Here is a 19,569-nt window from a genome sequence, read left to right as displayed (position 1 = left end):
AGCTCTGCAGCAAGATCACTAATGACTCTCGGTCTCCCCCCCTCCCCCCTGGCTAACCTCTCCGTTGCTTGTTGCTCTTTGTCTGTCTCTTCTGAATGTCCTTGTTTCTTTGTTTGCAAGCCAACTGACCAATGAGATCCCAGCGTAAGTAGCTCACACACCCTCTCCTGGCCCTCCGCCCTCAGCCTTGCCCCGCTGCCTGTGGGTTGCCACCCGCCGCCCCAGAGCCCATTTCCCAGCAGCCAGATAGTGAGCGGGGCTTGAGGGGGTGGGGCTGTCTCGTGCAGCGTCTGGGAAGAGCGGAGCTTTGCAGTGGGCGCCACTGGGGTTTTGCCGGTTCGAGCCGGGCTCTGAGAAGAGGAGCTTTGCTGTTTGCACGGGGGCTGCAAAGGCTCTGGTCTGAGAATCCAGGGCAGAGGGGCTGGCCCCATGGGAACTTGGCCTCTGACATTGGTGGGGCCAGGTTTTATGCCAGCTGGAGGGGGGGGAGCGCCCTCAGGGCAGGTTTGTTCAGGGCGAGGGGCTAGAGGGCAAGAGAATAGGAGCAATGAAAGGGTTAAGAAGGGAGCTGGTGGACTCTGGGAGGCTGATTCTGCACTCACTTGTGACTCCAGCGTGAATCCCTGCAGTGTAAATGTGGAGGGATCAGGCCCTCACATCCTGCCATGCCAGGCAATGTGGCCCAGACGCCCTCTGGGCAACATGCAGGGAGGCGCTCCTTGGCTGGGTGGGGGAGGGTTCCTCTCCAAAACCCTCTTGACCGCTGCTTATGTGCAGGTGGGGGAGCAGGAGTGGGGGCACTTTGCACACCGTGGTTCATGCAGCTCGTTTGCTGGGCGTTGAGGGGTGGGGACGCAAGCTGCCGAGCGGGGGCATCCCTGCCCCACCTCATTCTCTCCAGGCCAAGGAGTGGAAGGCGGGCTCGAAGGCTGGGAACCTGCATGCCTGCATGTGGCCACTGAGGGAGGCAGGACGCAACGCTGCCTGATTGGCGCTGCTTGCTGAGAGCGGCCCCGGGGTGTCTGCTCCGGCGCCTGGCTAGATTGTGCACCTATCGCGGCAGCCTTCCAGCTCGCAGCCTGCTGAGTCTCTGCGCCCTGGAAGCCCGGCTACCCGGCTGGGCCAGCAGGAGCCACGCACTCTCTTAGGCTGGGGTGGGTGCTGCTGCCTCCCCCCTGCCCCTTCTCCGTGCCCTGTCAAAAAGGGAGAGAGGGGTGCTGCTTCCCGGCTTGCTTGGGGAGCTGCTCTCCAGGGGTGCCAGTCAGCGCCTACCCAGCCGGGCAGCCCGCCAGTGGCAGAGCTTAGCACAACTCCAGTGGGGATCTGGGGGTAGGCACTAGCTGGCACCACTGGAGGCTTGATCTGCAGAGCTGCCCCTAAGGGCCGATGCTAGAAACCAGGCGCGTCTGCCGGCGCGTGCAAAGGAGGGAGGCGTGCGGGCCGGGCGGAGCTGCTGCTAGTGACGCGCTTGCCTTGCTGCGTCGTGCTGGGCATGAAACGCCCTTGACTTGATTGTTCTACTTGCCAGGGCTGATTTTAGTGCTGGACCCACAGACTATGAGACTGCCCCCATCCCCGCCCCCCCAGCTATAGCTCAGTATCCCCCAGCCCTGTCACAGCCTCCCAGCCCCGGTTCGGTTTGCCCCCCAGCCAAGCAGGCCTGGGCCGCTTGGACAAACTCCCCAGCACTGCCAGTCAAGACCTGGTGGGTGGGATCTGCTGCCTTGTGGGGCTGGATCCAAAGAGCTGAACTAGGGGTCAAAGGCTCCATCTCCCAGCCAGCCAGACCCTCTCTTGCCCTGCGTCCGCCCGTCTGGGATTGGCCGTTTGAACCGCTGAGGGGTTGCTTGGGGTAAGTGCCCACCAGTAGCCAGAACAGCTGAGCCATTAGCAGAAACGCTTTGTGGCCCTCCCTTGAAGCAGCACCTCACTCCCCGCCCCCCTCACAGACTGTGTGTAGGACACCCACAGCAGAGCTGCAGTGACCTTGTGGGCCCCACATTCCTGAGTGGGGCAGAGCCTGTGCCATTTCCCTGCTTCCCGGAGTCCTGTGAACCCCCCTCCCCCCCTCTGGGGTGTCCAGAAACCCAAAGGACCTTTGATTCCCTGTAGTCACCGTTTTCCTGGCCGGACTTGGTGCTCAGGGTGAGAAGCTGCCCTGAGCCAGGCAGGGCCGTGCCCCACAGCCAGGGCCTCCCCTGAGCCAGGCAGGGGGGTTCTGTTTTCCTCCTCGGGCGCTTATGGCATGCCTCCCCTTTCTTCCTGCTTCTAAGTCCCGAAGCGCTGGACTATCCCCTGGATCACAGGTGAGTCTCTGCCAGGCTTCTGCTCTTGTGTCTCGTGCCCTCTGGTGTTGCTGCTTTGTTGGCCTCTCTGGCGCGCGGGTCTGAACGTTTGGCTTTTTATTGATGAGGGACGATGGTTCGCAGCCTGCGAGATCCTAAAACAAAAGGAGGCTGGGCGAGGAGGGGGAGCTCCTACCACACAGTGCCAGGACTCCGGGGAGGGGGTACAGCTCTGGGGCCCGGAGCAAGTGGCTTACCCTCTCTGGATCCGCCTTTCAGCAGTAGCCCGCCCACCGAGCCGGCGCTCCACAGCAAATCCCACAGCTTAGCGGGGAGGCTAGTTCCCCGGCTGGGGATTCCAGCTTCGCCCCGAGCTGCCGGATGGCTCTTTGGCTGCAGTGTCCCTTGGGAATAAAACGCTCTCCCTGCGGCTCTGTTCTGTGTGCACCCGCGGCAGTGGCGGCCTCCGGCGAATCCCAGCATTGAGCGACTCCGGAGTGGCCGCGTGGCTAGTCGCTCGGTGCTGTAGAGCGTGGCGGGGGAAGGGACCGCGTGGAGATGTAGATTCAGGTGGGGGATAGCCTGGCCCCAGTAATGCACCTGTTTTGGAGGAGGATACCTCTCTGACCCCTCCCCCTCGGCTCCCATCATGCCTCTTTTCCCTGGAGACACAGGTGGGAGGAGGGCACAGGGGCGGGGGTGAGTCCAAGTCGCACTGGGGGCTACGGAGGAGCTGGATCCTATTGTGGCTGCTCGAGAAAGCTCCGTGACAGCAGAGCTAATGGCCACTCCATCATGCCTTGCAGGGCCGGCCGGGGGCTGCTCCCTGTTGGCGTCCTGGGAGTCAGGCGGGCTGGACCGAGGATGAGCCTGGGGCCTTTGAGGCGGGGGGGACAGAGGTGTGCGGGGCCCCAGCAGGCTGCACAGTGACGCTTCCCTGGCCCCGCTGCTCAGTCCCAGGGCACTTGGTGGAGAGCAAAAGGGCATCAGCCCAGCGGGCTCCTCACGGCGCTGGTATCCAGCTGATCCCACTGGACGTGTTCCAGAGCAGAATCAGGGCCTGCCCAGCCCCCTTCCCGCCCCCCTCCCATGCACACACACGCTCCCCAGGCCCTGTTCCAGGGACTATCCCGGGGTTCACAGCCTGGACAATGACCTGCCGGGATGCAGAGGAGCAGGCTGCTCCGGGTGGGCTGGCCACCTGTCTCTCTGCCCGAGGCGGGTGGCCTGCCCCTTGCTTCCATAGCCCCCTTCCTGACTCTGGCCTGTGTTCCCTCCCCCACCCGGCCCCACGGTGCAGTGAGAAGGCCTTGCAGGAGAACCACTTTGAACTGAGCCTCAAGACGGAAGCCACCCAGGGGCTGGTCCTGTGGAGCGGGAAGGGGCTGGAGCGGTCGGATTACATCGCCCTGGCCATCGTGGACGGTCACATGCAGATGACCTACGACCTGGGCTCCAAGCCAGTGGTCCTGCGATCCACGGTGCCCGTCAACACGAACCAGTGGATCCAGATCAAAGCGTACAGGTGAGGAGGTCGGCGGGGAGGGGGGCAGCGAAGGGGCATGAGGGCTAGCGGGGTTGCAGACAGTGCGAGCAGCTGGGCTGGAGCGGGCCTGGGTCACATCTAGGGCACTTGAGTCATGGCCCTGGAGCTGGGCTCCGTGGTCTCCCGGGGTCACTGAGCCCGACAGATAAGAATAGAGGAGCAGTATGCGGCCAATGCAGCGTTGGAGGGAGGCGTGCCTTGACTTGCCTGCCCTAGATTCTAGGAAATGTCAAAGGGGCAGGCAGGAGGAAGTGCTCCCGCGCTGGGCCTTTTATTTTAGCCAGCTGGGGGCTTGGAATTCAGTCCGTGTTGGGCCTCCTGGGGTTTTTATTTATATTGGTGGGGAGCTGCTTGCATGGCTGGAATGCCAGTGGTTTGTGCTGATGAGTCTGGAGGGAGCATTGGCAGGCAGGAATAGCTTTGCGTGGGACAGAGCTTGCAGCAGGACTCCCCCTCCCCCCCCCCCAAAAGGCAGGTTGGAGGAGAGCAGCGTCCCCCGTGAGCTGAGCACTTGGGCAGCCACCCAGGAGAGATTCAAATGTCCCCCAGCTGATTAGCAGAGCGCCCACCGCTGGCAGCCTGTGTGTCTGCTGGTGGTGCACGTCCGCACGTGCCTTGGTGCATGTTAACAACATGTATTCCACACGGATGAAAAGCGAGGAAATGCTGGTGGAGAGCTCGCCTTACGTGTCGTACCGACCTCTCCCAGGGGATAGTGCAGGGGTGCTGGTGCAGATTGTGCCGCCAGTCCTGGCAGAAGCACTCCAGGCATGCAGTGGTGCAGAGAGCGCAGAGAGAGAGGGGCTGAGGCATGGCAGTAGAGCCAGTTGCAGCTGAGGGTAAGGTGGAGCACTGGTCCTGGCCCCTTTACTGAGTGTTCCTCTCTTTCCTGGGCGTAGAGTACACAGAGAAGGCTCCTTGCAGGTTGGCAACGAAGCTCCCATAACTGGTTCTTCCCCTCTTGGAGCAACCCAGCTAGACACCGATGGAGCCCTTTGGCTGGGTAAGTTGAACAGGAGAAGGGAGAACACGATTCCCTTCGGTACCCCAGAGCAGAAAGTTTCAAGCCCCAAGGAGGCTCAGATACACTGTTCCCATGAATCCCAATTAGAACGGAGTCCTAAGTCCCCTCGTTGGCTTTGAAAAGATCAGCCCAGGTGGAAATGCAGGGGATGGGCCACAGCGCTGGAGCAGGTGGCACTTTGTGCCTCCGGCATGGCTGCAAATCTCAAAGAACTGGACACAAATGGGTCAGCATTAGCCTCCTTTGGCAGCTGGTCTGAACGGGCCCAGAAATTGTCCAGGTGGCACTGGGGGTTAGCCGAGAGCAGCGGTGGTCAGTACCCGACCCGCAGGCTGGATCCGGTTGGCCAGTGTTAGCCCCTGCTGAGCTGCCCCCATTGTATTTCCCTGCAGGGACAAGGGCATGCAATTCCCATTGGCCGTGGATCCCAATGGGAGCTGCGGGAAGCAGTGTTCTTTCACCCTTCCAACTCAGTTCTCTGTCTGTAAAATGGGAATTGTGCCTGGTCGCCTACCTCCGGCCCTGTCACAAGGATTCCTTCACCGCGGTCCATACAGCACTGTGAACATAGCGGCTGTCTACACTGGAGCGATCTTGTGCCAGAAGTATGCAAATGAGGCTGTGTGGAATATCGCCGAGCCTCATTTGCATATCTGAGCTGCCATTTTTGCGGAAGAGGTTCTTGCGCCAGAAGGAGCTGTCTACACGGCTCCTTCTTGAGCAAGAAAAACCCTCTTGCGCAAAGCCGTTCTTCCTGAAAATAAACAGCGTAAAAGCATTGCGCTAGAGGGTTTTTCCTTGCGCAAGAAGGGGCAGTGTAGCCAGCTCCTTCTGGCGCAAGAGCCTCTTCCGCAAAAATAGCAGCTCATTAGATATGCAAATGAGGCTCGGCGATATTCCACGCTTAGCCTCATTTGCATGCTTCTGGCGCAAGATCGCAACAGTGTAGACATAGCCAGAGTGTGGTATAAAAATAGTGATGGTCTGGGTAGGGATGGAAGAGTTTAATCGGTTAACCAATAAGCTGATGTGTCCCTGTTCCTGTTAATGGTTAAACTCTGCCAGGGGCCAACAGCAGCTCCCTTTTGGGTCAGGACCTCTGATTTGAGAAACACTGGAATCTGCATGGCCGTGCTTCTCAGAGTGGGCTGCAAAACCACTTTGAGAAACCTATTAACTGGCTGAACTGGTTTATTTACCAGCGCTGTGTCCACCGAGCCTCATGGCTCCGATTGGCTCTGTTTCGCAGTTCACAGCCAAGGGGAGCCGTGGGAAGTGGCAGCCTGGCCTACATGGCTTCCCGTGGCTCGCCTTGGCTGAAAATGGCTAAATGGAGCAAATAGAGGCCACCAGGCTCTGTGGCCGCAGCACCGGTAAATAAACAAACCGGCATGGCCAGTTAATAGAATCCTAGAACACTAGAACAGGAAGGGACCTCGAGAGGTCATCAAGTCCAGTCCCCTGCCCAGGGGTGGCCCATGATTGTAGGCCGACTCGGCCATCGCCTAGGGCGCCGCCTTCAACGGAGCCCGATGATGATGTCACGAGGCACCCGATGATGACGTCACTCCATTGATGGCCATACAGGCGGGGGCGCCGATCGTGCATTCCGCTTGGGGCGCCAGCTGCCACAGCCCGCTTTGGGCAATTCCTGCCCCTGCCCTCTCCGCAGGACCCAGCACTGTCTCTAGGCAATCCCTGACAGATGTCTATCCAACCTGCTCTTAAATATCTCCAGTGATGGAAATTCCACAACTTCCCTAGGCAATTTATTCCAGTGTTTAACCACCCTGACACAGTTAGGAAGTTTTTTCTAATGTCCAACCTTAAACCTCCCTTGCTGCAGTTTAAGCCCATTGCTTCTCGTTCTATCCTCAGAGGCCAAGAACAGTTTTTCTCCCTCCTCCTTGTGACACCCTTTTAGACACTTGAAAACCACTTTGATGTCCCCTCTCAGTCTTCTCCTTTCCAAACTAAACAAGCTCAGTTCTTTCAGTCTTCCCTCATAGCGCATTTTCTCTAGGTTTCTCAAAGTGGTTTCCACTTTGGGAAATACTGCTGTGTAGTACAAGGTAAAAGCCCACAAAAGGCCAGATTTCACGGGAGGACACCACATTTCATGATCCATGACACATTTTGCCTGGCTGTGAATTTGGGAGGGCCCTACTTACAGTCAGCACAAGGGCTCTCAAGAGGCAGCAGTGAGCTGTTTTGCAGTGCAAACGAACACATGAAGGATGTTAACGTGCTAGCATCAGACTGGGGAGACCTGTATGCAGTTTTCTACCCCCCACCCCAAGTGTTTGGGCAAGTCACTTAGCCCCTCTGTGCCTGGGTTCCCCATCTGTCAAATGATAACAGCCCTGGCCTGGCCCACAGAGGTTGGGGATCAATACCTTAAGGGCCGTGAGATACTCAGCTACTGAGGGAGGTCTGCACATAGATCAGAATGGACAAGAAGTGTGTTTTGATGATCTGTAACGAAGAACCAGTGTGACACCGTCTCTCCGGCCTTGGCAGACATATCCGCTATTGGGGAGAAGTGGCTCCCTTTTTGGATCTAACCAGTTTCCCATGCCAAAGTTCTAGGCAAGTTTCCTAATGGACAGTGCAGCCTTTCATGATGCCATGGTTGTATTGCCTCTGTAGTCTGTCACCATGGCAGTTAAGAGAAGGATCATTAGCAGAGCTGGTTCAAAAAAATCAAAATCTTTTCCCTCGAGAAAATCTGGTTTAAAGGGGAAAAAACGTGTTTTCCCGCTGAATGTTTGAAAGGTTTTGGTTTGAGTCAGCAGTGCAACATGAAACACAAGATCAGTTTTGTTTCCACTAAAAGTAATTTCACTGCATTTTCACGTCAGTACAAAGAAACCAATAAAAGGTCTAAATGCTGATTTGAAATGTCAATTTCTGTTTAAAAAAATCCCCTCTGGGACATTTTTTTCACCAGGATTTGACGTTTACGTGCAAACAAATAGCCAGGAAAACTTTCAGGTGAAACATTTCACCCAGTTCGGGTAATTACCTTTTCCATTTCACGGCTTCACTCTGAAGCTTCCTGGCACCGACTGCTCCTAGCTGAGGGGTCAGGAAGGAATCCTCGGCCATGGGGCACCACAGGCAGCACTACACAAGCGCCAGGGTGGGAAAAGTCGTTTTCCTCTGCAGCCAGTGCCCCCACCTGATCTTTCCGTGCCGTCTCTTGCAGGGGGAATAGAGAAGCTCAGCGTAGCTCACAAGCTGCCCAAGGCCTACAGCACCGGCTTCATTGGCTGCATAAGGGACGTGATAGTCGACCGCCAAGAACTGCATCTGGTGGAGGACGCTTTAAACAACCCGACGATATTACACTGCTCAGCCAAATAAACCCCTGGGGGAGCTTCCTTCCCCCTCCCCCTCCTGCCTATTGCTGTAATTATTTTCTATTTTTGTAAACTTATTGCTTTTTATATTTTTTGGGGGGGGGGACGAGGGAGAAAGGGGGAGGAGACACCTTTTTTTGTTGGTTTTTGGTTGGTTGGTTGGTTGCAGTGTCTCCACGTCAGTCAAACTCTGAGCTGCAGGAACACGGAACGCGCCCTGAACCACATCTCCAGGAAGTGACTGAGAAACAAACCCCGCCTAGCCTCCTTCATTGTAAATGTCATTCATACTTGAAGCCGCTCCCCCCTCTACCCCAGTTTTATTTTTAGTTTTTTGGTTGGGTCTTGTTCACTCTCACGAGGGGGAGGAAAACACCAAGGATCATGGCGCTGGCAAGATCTGTGGCCTGTGGGGAATTGGCGTTTGGCAATCTCAGGCCTTGTCCACCCGCCGCTTCCTTCAGTCCCGGCTGAGCAGAGGAGCCGCCATTCAGGGGAGGGGGACATCCCGCTGTGTTTGGGCCAAGATCTACCAAGTCTTGTCCAGACTTCGTATCCGCCCCGTTCTTCCCTCTCTGCGAGTGACATCAGCGTGCGAGGATCTCCAGTGTTTTCTTTGTGAACGCCACTTGCTGGAAGATAAGACCAAGGTTGGCTCGTAGCAGGTTGGGAGGCATCGCTCTGGGCCTCCTTGACTCCTCACTGGACTGAAGTTGGTTTTTTGTTTTGTTTTTTAAATCAATTTGGCTGCAGAGGGGTGGCAGCGTCTTTGTGCGTTAATCACACGCCCGCCTGGATGCGCGCAGAAGCAGCTGGGAAACGTATTTCCAGGCTTTATTTTTATCCAGACATGTCCCAACCGCCCCCTTGGCCTTGCTGTGCTTTCCAAGAGTCTTTGCTGTTTACCAAAACCTGCCCTTTCTTGTGCCAGTGGGAACGTTGCAAAGTATGCTGGATGCCGGGCGCTCAAGCCCACGAAGCTCGCCCGCTCCCAGTCAGTTGACAAGATTTAAAGGCACAGTAGGAGGCCCTTTTCCTCTGTCATCCATTTGAAGCATCCATGTCCTCTATTTACAGGCATGATGCTTTCGGACCAGTTGTCCTAAGGATTTCTGCTTACACGCCTTGAAAGCTAATGGGTGTTTGGCCACTGACTTCATATTTGTACAACAGCCAGCATAACCGGGGAACCTGGCCAATGCCCCTAGACACAACCATGACACAAACCGTAACTTCAGTGGGGAACAAGATAAGGCCCAGACTATATCGGCCACAGACGGTGCAGCAGATTTTTTCTTTTAAAGTTATTTTTGTTTTCCACAATGCAAATCATTCCTTGTAAAAATTTGTCCGATGCAAATACTGTAATGCCAGCTCCAAACCCAGTGTGCGTATGTGTGTCTACTTACATGTATACGTTTGTATGCAAATGCCGATTCTGTCGTAAGGGAAAAAAGCCCCCGGGCTTAAGAAAAAAGGACCAAGATGCTGAAGAGGACTGACCTGCTTAGGGTGACCGGCTGTCCTGATATTATCTGGGCCATCCAGATAGCAGGGGCTTTGTCTTATATACACAACTATCCCCCACCCCAACCTCCTCCAAAAGCGTCCCTATTATTCACACTTGCTTTCTGATTACCTTAGACTTGCTATGTTCAGTTTCATTGTGGGAAGGACTCACTGGTGGGAACTAGGGCAACACATCTTCCCCTCCCTCTCCCCCCCCCCCGGGCAAGGTGGATTTTGCTTTACAGTGGGATAAGCCCACTTTAGGGAGTAGGGGGCATTAATTTGCATGATCCTGCCTCTTATAAAGTGAGATGAGGTGCCACCATTTGGCAGTTTTCTGGCCTACCTGCTGGTTCTCCCTCCCCGCAGAAAATAACATTTCTCTGGGCTGAAGTCTGAGCCAGGAAAACCAGCTGTTTTTCTTGGAGTGAGATCTGAAGACGGGAGGTGAAGGAGACGGACATACCTTTTAACCCCTCCCTCCTTTCACAGCAAGGATGGGTGCAGTTTCTTTCTAAAGTCAGACCTCAGCACACCATGTACACCTGGACTAGAAAATGTCCCATGTCATAAAAGATGCCCAGACTTGGATTTGGGATTCTCTTCCTTTTGGAGCAGGAAACAATTGAGGGCTGGTTTGATTTTCCTTGCCTGATGTTCCTTCTTTTCCCTGCCTAGCTTTATTGACCTGATCCCACTTAAACAAAAAACCGCATCCCACCTGATCAGCCATGGTTTCATGTGCCAGCAGGCAAGACACGGATGTATTTTTCCTGGTGGAAATCTACGCCTACATTGCTGCTTTCCCTATAAAAACCCATAGTGGTTAATGACTCAGTGGAGATCATGACCTTCTGTGAGCTACAATGGAGATTCCAGTATTTTCTTGTGTGTGGCAATACCACATTTTAAGTGGCGACTGTAAATCTATCGTGGTTTCTGTCAGAGAGTAATGTGATTGTGTTGTAAAGCAAACTGACTACTGGACTTCAACCACATTGTGTCGGTTGCTAGAGGCTAACGAGGGCGGGGGAGGGGAGGTAAGGCGGAAATGCAAAACTCTCCTGTATTTTGAACACCTAGCTTCTAGCTGGACTGTGCAGGCGCCTGAGTTACAGTTAAGGGCTGAAGATTCCAACCCGAGGGAGAGGGATGTGCACAGGGTTAGCTGCTAACTTCCCGGAATGCCACTAAAACAAAGCCAAGGTCACTGCAAAACCAAATGCTGTCTGCTTTTGCTGGGGCTTGGAAATGCCTTAAAACAAAACATTGTGTCCTTGTTGTCAAGCCTCTTGACTCGCCATCTGATTCAGCAGCGCTCCCTAGGGGCCATGCACTTAACTTCGGCTTTATTTTGAATAGCATTTATAATGCCGATGTACAAAACGACATTCGGTTTTGATTTTTTTTTTGATTGGCTATTTTTTACAATGTGTCTGTCCATGTGGCTTCATTTTTAGGATAAATTAATGACCATTGTGAACTGCTGTATGAATTCTGAAGGGCAATGCACAGTAGAGGAGCAGCATGATATAACCATTACTAACTTGTGTCTTTTGTCAATCACCATGAAATAAAGTTTGAAAACTATTAAATATGTTTACAAGGGGCTCTGGCTTTGTCTCTTTGTGGCACGTGCGTTTGCCTTCCATCTACATTGACTTAACCACCTGAGGATCTTCACCACCTGAGGATCTAACGAGTATAAATCTCAAGTCATTGTCTGGGACAATGTCTGGGACAGTCATTTTGCAAGCTGTTGAGACCGGGCCCCTATGTTTTATGTACCATTCACAACACACAGCAGAGCAGCATCTCCAGTTAATTTTGCCCACCATTCCCAAAAAGCATCATTCTCAAAAAGCATGCTGTCTCTGGTGCCTCTTCTCTAGCCCAAAACTATGAGCTGTTTGACACTGAGAACATACACTGGCATAGCTATGTCTCAGCAGTGAAAACCCACACCTCGAGAGAAGTAGGTACAGTTGATGAAGAATTCTTTTGTGGGCCATGCTGCCACCTCTCCAGGAGATGGATTAACTACAACAACGGGAAACCCCTGTTGTGTCTACACTGAAGCACTACCACTGTGGCATAGACATACCCAGTGTTTACCTATTCAGTAGACTTTGTTAGCCATTGGAGCAGTGAGGGGTAACCTAGGCCAGTGAGTGGACCATGTGAGTGGCCCTCCATCTCAGTGGGCTGCAAGATTGTCGTAACCAAGACAGTCTCCTGGGACAGGGTAGTTTTGCTCACTGTGCTTGCGTACCTAGAATTTGCCGGGCGTGCCGACTGAAATTTAGCAACGCTTTCACTGGATACAGAGGGAGCACATGGCTCTCCCAATCAATGTTGTGGGCAATAAGCACACGTGCCTCACTTCACATGTTTTTCGTTGTGTGTCACTTCAGTAAACCAGTAGGCTACGTCTAGACTGGCATGATTTTTCGGAAAAGAGCGTCTAGATTGGCAGGACGCTTTTCCGCAAAAGCACTTTTTGCGTAAAAGCGTCCGTGGCCAGTCTAGACACGCTTTTCCGCAAAAAAAGCCCCGATCGCCATTTTCGCGATTGGGGCTTTTTTGTGGAAAAGAAATCTCTGCTGTCTACACTGGCCCTTTTGTGCAAAAGTCTTTTGGAAAAAGACTTTTGCCCGAATGGGAGCAGCATAGTATTTTCGCAAAAAGCACTGATTTATTACAGGAGGAAGTCAGTGCTTTTGTGGAAAGTCAAGCGGCCAGTGTAGAAGCTGGCAAGTTTTTCCGGAAAAGCTGCTGATTTTCCGGAAAAACTGGTCAGTCTAGACACAGCCGTAGGGAAAAACAAGTATAGGAACAAAAACCAGCAAAATCTTGCATGTGGCCAACAGTGCACAAAATGTCTTGTGTTCTACACACAGAGTCCCGGTGAGCTGCATGCAGCCTTCAGGTACAGCTTGCCAATCTTTGCATTAGAGTCTACTGAACAGGTGAGTGCTCAGTGAAATGCACAGTTTAGAGACCTGTAACTATCAAGCGGGATTAGCCTGAGCTGTACGGAGGCCATGGGCAGTGTTCTCTTGCAAGCTTTCTGAGGCAGGGACTCCCTGTTCTATGTTTGTACAGCCCCTGGCATAATGGAGCCCTGGTCTAGGACGGGCTGTATGTGCTACTGCACTTACAGTCAGACTTTGCTGGGTCATGGGAGGAGCTGGCTTCCTGCCCCCTAGAAGGGGCAGAGTCTTGAGCAGAAGGAGGCAGGGCTGGGGCTAGTGCCCTTCCCCCCAGCTCTTCAGCACCACTGCTGTGGGGTCTGGCAGCCCAAGGGCCCAGGGCTCCAACTTAGGGGCAGCTGCCTCTTCCCACCCTCCGCCCCCATCAGCGGCCCTGCTTACAAGTACTAATGAGAGTCACTTCTTTGACTTTCACAGGCTTTGCATCAGGCCCACCGCTTGCGTGTTAACAAAAAAACATCTGCTGAAGTGGGCTCCCCCCCTTGAAAGCTGATGTAGTCTTTATGGTGCCACAGGCCTCCTCGTTTTGTCTGAAACTGGCTAACACGTCCACCCCCAGAAACCTGTGTTGTAATAGTTACATTGTGGTAGCCCCTGGAAGACTCAGCCCAGTCTCAGCTCTGCTGGGCAGATGCATTTTATGAATGGTGAGTTTTAATCTCGGTGTGTTTCTTTAAAAAAAAATGGAGAGAAATTAATTAAAACCATAAGGTTGTGGTGCAAACGGATTACAAACCCGGGAATTTTAACAACTAAAATTTCTGCCTTTACCCCTTCATTATCCTGTTAGTTTGCTTTTTATATCTGTCTATCCTCCCGTGTGATGGGTATGTATTCACTTGACATGGCCCCATGGTTACGAGCATCCTCGCGATCATCTTTCTACCCAAAGGCAAAGCCTTGGAACAGTAAATCTGGCAATTTAAAAAGTGCAAGCTGGGGCTGGATTCCGAGGCTGGATTTTGGAGGATAGAAAAAGCCTTTTAAGAAAAAATGTACAGACACTTAGAATTCAGTATTAAATTCCAATCTTCTCAGCACCTCTGCCTAGAACCAGACCTGCCTGCTAATCAAGGCAATGCATGGAATAGAGAATTTTCAAAGCAAGAAATTGTGAGTCTTTAACTGCAAGCGTGGGACTAAGCTTATCTTGGAGTCTGCAAACATAAGCTGAAACAACAGCTAGGAGAAGTGTGACGTGGCCCATTCATATCATGGCTGTGCTAACGCTGAGGTTGGATGGTACCCTTTCAATTAAATGCCAGCCTTGTTAACCTATTTCACTGCTGATCACATGAGTAGAAATGTCATGTTAGTTGAGGTTTGTGGGTGGTATTGAGCTAAAATACCACTCACCTGCCGGCTCCCTTTCTCTGCCTGTATCATATGTTTACATAACTACCAGTTAATTGATCACAGTGATTGAGGATGCAGCATTGCAGTGGAGGGCTGGAAGGCACCTCAAGAGATCACATGTATTAGCCCCCCTCGCCCTGAAGCAGGAAACTGTTTGTCCAACATGTTGTTAAAAGCTTTCAACAATGGGGCTACAGTAATACAGTAACAGCTCTGTTATCTGGCATGTTGAGAGTATGGGGGTGCTGGTTAAATGAATGTTCTGGTTAACTGAGAGTTTCACTTTACCAATGGAATACCGGTTTTCAAAGAAGTAGAATACAATACAAAGTATAAAATAGGACACACACACTCACTGATCCAGCAGTAGAACTGCACTACAGAGTGACTGGTTTCTTGAAACACTTAGTCTAATGACAACTTTACTGTGCGTACCTAAGTTATCTTAGGACACTACATAACACTATGGGCAGATCACAAAAACTATACTTAGTCCTAAAACTGTGCTGAACATGATTTAGTCTTTCTTTGATGATTCAGAAGGCACTTGGGGTCTCGGGATCATCATTATCAAGGATCATTGTAGGGATGCAGATGAGACAAGTCGGAATTGCAAATGAAGCGGGGGATTTAAATATCCCCCGCTTCATTTGCATGAACATGGCTGCCGCTTTTTTCTGGCTCGGGGCTTTGCCGGAGAAAAGCGCCAGTCTAGACGGGATCTTTCGGAAAATAAAGCCTTTTCCAAAAGGTCCCTTATTCCTGATTTTAAGAGGAATAAGGGACCTTTCGGAAAAGGCTTTATTTTCCGAAAGATCCCGTCTAGACTGGCGCTTTTCTCCGGCAAAGCCCCGAGCCAGAAAAAAGCGGCAGCCATGTTTATGCAAATGAAGCGGGGGAGATTTAAATCCCTGCTTCATTTGCAATTCCGACTTGTCTTATCTGCATCCCTTTTCCGGAAAAGGGGTGCAGTGTAGACACAGCCGTAGGGTGCAGACTGTGCCACTGCATAACCTGCTGGACATAGGCATCTACTGGGGAGGGACACAAGGTGGGCATCAGCCATGTGACCAGCCCCTCACATGACTCCACCCCAGCTCACGGGAAAGACATTCTTAGGATGGTGCGGGGCCTCTTCCACCAGCCCTGCTCTACCCGCCACCTCACCCCAGGCCCTGCCTCTTCCTGCCCCATCTTACCCCCCACTCCACCCTTTCCCCAAGCCCTCTCCCACCAGCAACATGGCCCCTGGGACTAGCAGGGAGCCTGGCACCTGCAGCAGGGGGCAGCAACCTTTCCCCAGCCCACTCTGCTCCACCGGCTTCCAGCCGCCTCACTCCACTCCCTGACTCTGGTGAGTGCGGGGGTGGTTCCACCCCTTCTCGCAAGCCCTCCCTGTCACAACTGCGAGCCACAAGTGGAGCGGGGTGTGGCCAGGTTGCTCCCTCCCTGCACTCTCTGCCCCCCACTCCACGCACCACCCCTGATGCTGGGTTGTGTACTAGTCCCACTTACTAGACTGAAGGTTTGTATTGGGAAATACCAGAAATGCCAGTTCATTGAGTTTTCTGGTTAAGTGAGTGCCGGATAACAGAGCTTTTACTCTATGTTATTTGCCTTGATCCTGCTCTGTCCTGCTAAGGATAGGAGACAACAGCAGACTGCAGCTTAAGCCATATACAGATAGGGTACGTGTACACAGCAACATTATTTTGACATAACCAGCATTATTCTGAAATAATTTAGTCTGTGTCTACACAGCAGGCAGTTATTTGTTAATAATGTTGAAATACTGTAAAGCTGGAGGACTTCTTACTCCGACTCCTGGAACCCTCATTGTATGAGGAGTATGGGAAGTCGGAGGAAGAGTGCACTATTTAGAAAAAAATGCTGCGTAGATGCTCCCAATTTCGAAATACACTACATAATTGACATAGCTCAATTTGAGTAGCTTATTTTGAGCTAAGCCCTGCTGTGTAGACGTACCGGCAAACCCCTCTCTTGGCCATCATTCCACTCTGAGCCAAAGCCTTCAGCCTGACTCATCCAAATTCCCTCCAGGAGTCCGGTTACATCTTCCAAATGCTCCTGTCCTCTGAGAATCACCTGCTATCCGACCCATTCTGCATGTAGAGGCCAAACACTTCAAAACCCCTTCACCTCCCTTAACCTGCAGCTCTGCCTCCGAATTTTTTTCTCTCATTTAGTGCCACCAATAACCTTTTCTCCCCTCGCCACAGCCCTTTACATTGGCTGTTCCCAGTCTCCTTGGTTTCTCTTCACTAATCCAGTCTTGGTCTCTCCTCAGATGCACGAATAACATTTATTTTGCATGCCAGGCAGTTGGTTCGCCCCGTGTTTCCATGCTGTCAAGGTTGCCTCCGTCGGTGGTGGTCCAAAATGCTGCTTGCCACAGGGTGGCTGGCCCTTTAAGGAGAGAGGAACCTGTCTGAAGGGGCCACCTTTATGGTACCAAAGCTGGCACATAGGAGATGTTCCCGAGTCCATCAAACTGGCCAGCTGGCAGTGTGAACTGAGCACCCTGACAGACATCCCAGGACAGCTCCTTCAAAACAGGGACATGCCCAGGGAAAACCTGGGCAGGGGCCAGTCTTAGCCCCAGCCCCAACCGTGACCCACTAGTCTGTGTCCTTACATGGGGCAGATGAAGGGGATTCTGGGACTGCAGGAGTGTAGGAAGGTGTAGTGGGGCGGCTGTCCCACTCTGGCCAGAAGGGGATAAAGCAGGCTGGAGGGAGCCTGCGCAGAGCCCTGGCCACTCAGGGAAGGGCTTAGAGGGAGCCAATAAGAAAGCGGCTTGCTAGGGCAGCCCTGTTTATAAAGAGCTGCTAAGCAGAGCAGTGGGTAGTTGGGGCCTGACCAGAGAAGATGCAGGGCCAGTCCCCAGGGAAGCACCTTAGCGACAGCAGTGCTGGACAGGCTCAGGGGAGCTGGGGGGGGGGAGGCTCCAGCTGACACCTGTTGGGCTGTGGTCTTGACACAAGTGCCAGGGCAGTGCAGGGGTCATAGGGGAAGTGGCCAGGGAGCACGAGGCAGTTAAAGGGGAGAGAGGAGGGCAGGACAAGGCTGCTGCCAGAGGGTCTCTGGGCCAGGACCCAGAGTAGTGAGAGGACCTGAGTCCCTTCTACTGCTGCTAGCTGCACTGTGGAGTGTGGTTTCTCACCCATGGAAAGGGGGTGAGAAGCCCGTGTGGGGGGCACTGCCGGAGGGCAGTGTCCTAAAGAGGATGCCATGATCTGGGGAGCGATGCGGGTCCAGAACAAAGCATGGTGAGAGCATGGAGCAGCATTGGGCGAGGCACCGGCCAGCAAGGGGGCACCCTTCTGAGCACAGAGCTAATTCCCGGAATGACCAGCAGGAGGCGCTGCAACGGTGAATCACAAACCCATTACAGAAGGGCTGAGCGAAGTTAGGAGGAAAAACGACAGGAAGCAGCTTAGGGTCCTGTGAAGGGCCCTGAGTTCGGGGCTATCAGGACGTCCTCGGGAAGGGAACCATTCTGAAATCCCATGTCCATGGAGAAAGTCCTGGGTGGTCATGTTCCACTAAGGGAGCACAAGGAGCAACTGTGCTATGGCCAGGAGTAGGGATGTAAGCGACTAGTCGACTATCCGAGAAGCATCATTATCGAGCTTATCGAATAGTTGACTAGTGACTCGACTAGTCACTTCCTCACCCCCCCCCCCTTGCTGCCTCTATCAGAGAGAGGCAGCAAGCAGAGGGGAGCAGGAGCCGGTGCTGGGGGGAGCCGGTTTAAAAGCCGGTTCCCATCAGCACCATTTCTGGGGGCGGGGGAGGTTGGAGAGGCAGAGGCGCAGCGGGGGACCAGGCACAAGCCAGGATTCGGCTGATTCCCGGCTCGCGCCCAGGCCCTGCCCTCTGTGCTTGTGCTTTTTGAAATGTATTAAGTGCCGCCAGAGCTGCAGTGGAGTTAGCTCCTGGGGCCTGCAGCTAAACCCGCTGCGGCTCTGCAGTTTCCCCCTCTTCTCAACTAGTCGATGGGAATTCCAGTGACTAGTCGATTAGCTGATTATTCCCTAGTAGGGACATTAAATGGTGTTTAAAGGGCAGGGAGCGCCAATGAGTGGCAGAGAGCAAAAGGCCCTCCAGGAAGAGCAGGTGGGGGTTAGCACTCCGTAACAAAGCAGGGAAGGCTTACAGATTGCCCAGAGGTGGCCAGAAGAGTTGCCCAAGAGGGGCAGAAAAACCTTCCATTTGTGTGGATTTTTGTTATCCTGGAAAGGGTTAAATTTTTTGAGTGACTTGGGGATGTGGCTGGACCCCCTGATCAACACCAGCCCATGAGCAGAAGGCAGAGGGGATCCCCCCAAGAGATGCTGCAGGGCTACCCCGTGCCATGAGGGCGTGCGCTGGAGGGGTGACCTTGGGACACAGCTGCCTTAATCTGAGAAAAACAGCTGCCCTTTGATTCTGGGTTTCAGGATAACAGCGCGGGAGCCGTCCTGCTAGGGGTAATCAGTAAAAACACACGACTGGTGGTTGATTCTGCACTGCGAGTCATATCTGTGCGGGTGACTGTCTAGGTGGCTGGCCACAAAGGTTTTCAGGTCCCTAACTCCCAATACCGCTGTAGATTTGTGGTTAGTTTTCAGGGGTGTGAATGGTGGTGCCTTTTCACCCCCCAGGCACCTAGCTGTTCTCAGCTGTGGCCCACAAAGGCAGCGGCAAGCGGAGGTGTTTGTTGAGGCTCCCATATACAGGAGCCTGTGCTCAGCTGAGCTGCCTGGAGGAGGGGGGCGGAGGGGAGCGCATGTTCTGTTAGCAGGTGACTAGATCCCAAGCCCAGAGCTATTGATATCCCGCACCGAAGTGCGTTTGACTGGGGACTCTCACGTCTGCATTGGCTCAGGGAGAAGCAAACTCGTCCATGTTCAACCAGACGCCGGCGAATTCTAAGGAGGGAGGACAATGGGGCTAGTGTTTTAAGAGCAAACGGGGTTGCACAACCCACCACTGGGCCTGTGTTTCGCTGAAGATCAACCCTCTGGGGCAGAATTTTTGCTGACAATGACCCAATTCTGCAGCAGCAGCAGGCAGCGCCTTGCTAAGTCGGTGCCTCTTCCAGCTACTGATGCAGAGCGGCAGGAGAAAAGCTGCTGTCAACTGGCGCAGAAGGGAAAGCCAGGCCCTGCCCGCCTGTGTTTCACTCTAGGCTGGAAAAGCCGCTGGAAGACAAAGGAAAAGCACCCTCGTGGGCACATGGCAGCTGTCATGATGCATGGGGACGGCCTTCCTGTGCGCCGGGTGGTCACGGTCACGTGTGCTCTGGAAGGAGGCTGCTTAGCCAGGCCAGGAGCACATGGCAGCAGCAGGTGTTCAACACCACTGCAGATCTTTAGCCTAAGGGAGAGGCCTGGCTACGCGGCACCTTTGCAAATCGAACTTTGGCTGCCCTGCACCAGCGATGGCAAATGGAGGGCCTCTGACTTGCCAGCCCGTTCGCTAACCCCAC

General features: G+C 53.4%; 1 protein-coding gene across 4 annotated transcripts in view; it reads left to right on the top strand.

The window, feature by feature from the left end:
- The window catches only part of AGRN (agrin), a 263,261-nt gene extending 251,926 nt beyond the window's left edge, over positions 1–11,335 (top strand). For all 4 annotated transcript variants that reach the window (XM_089773045.1, XM_089773046.1, XM_075906396.2 and 1 more), the window contains 3 exons: positions 3,586–3,810; positions 4,731–4,834; positions 8,064–11,335. In XM_089773045.1, coding sequence (XP_089629171.1) covers positions 3,586–3,810; positions 4,731–4,834; positions 8,064–8,221 — 487 coding nt within the window. In that variant the 3' untranslated portion in view covers positions 8,222–11,335. The remainder of the gene's footprint in view (positions 1–3,585; positions 3,811–4,730; positions 4,835–8,063) is intronic.
- Positions 11,336–19,569: the final 8,234 nt, after the last annotated feature.

This window comes from Pelodiscus sinensis, chromosome 24 (assembly GCF_052426305.1).
Source record: "Pelodiscus sinensis isolate ZL-2025 chromosome 24, ASM5242630v1, whole genome shotgun sequence".
Taxonomy (NCBI): Eukaryota; Metazoa; Chordata; order Testudines; family Trionychidae; genus Pelodiscus; species Pelodiscus sinensis.
Note: the sequence above shows the minus strand (reverse complement) of the source record. Positions and strands in the feature narration are given on the sequence as shown.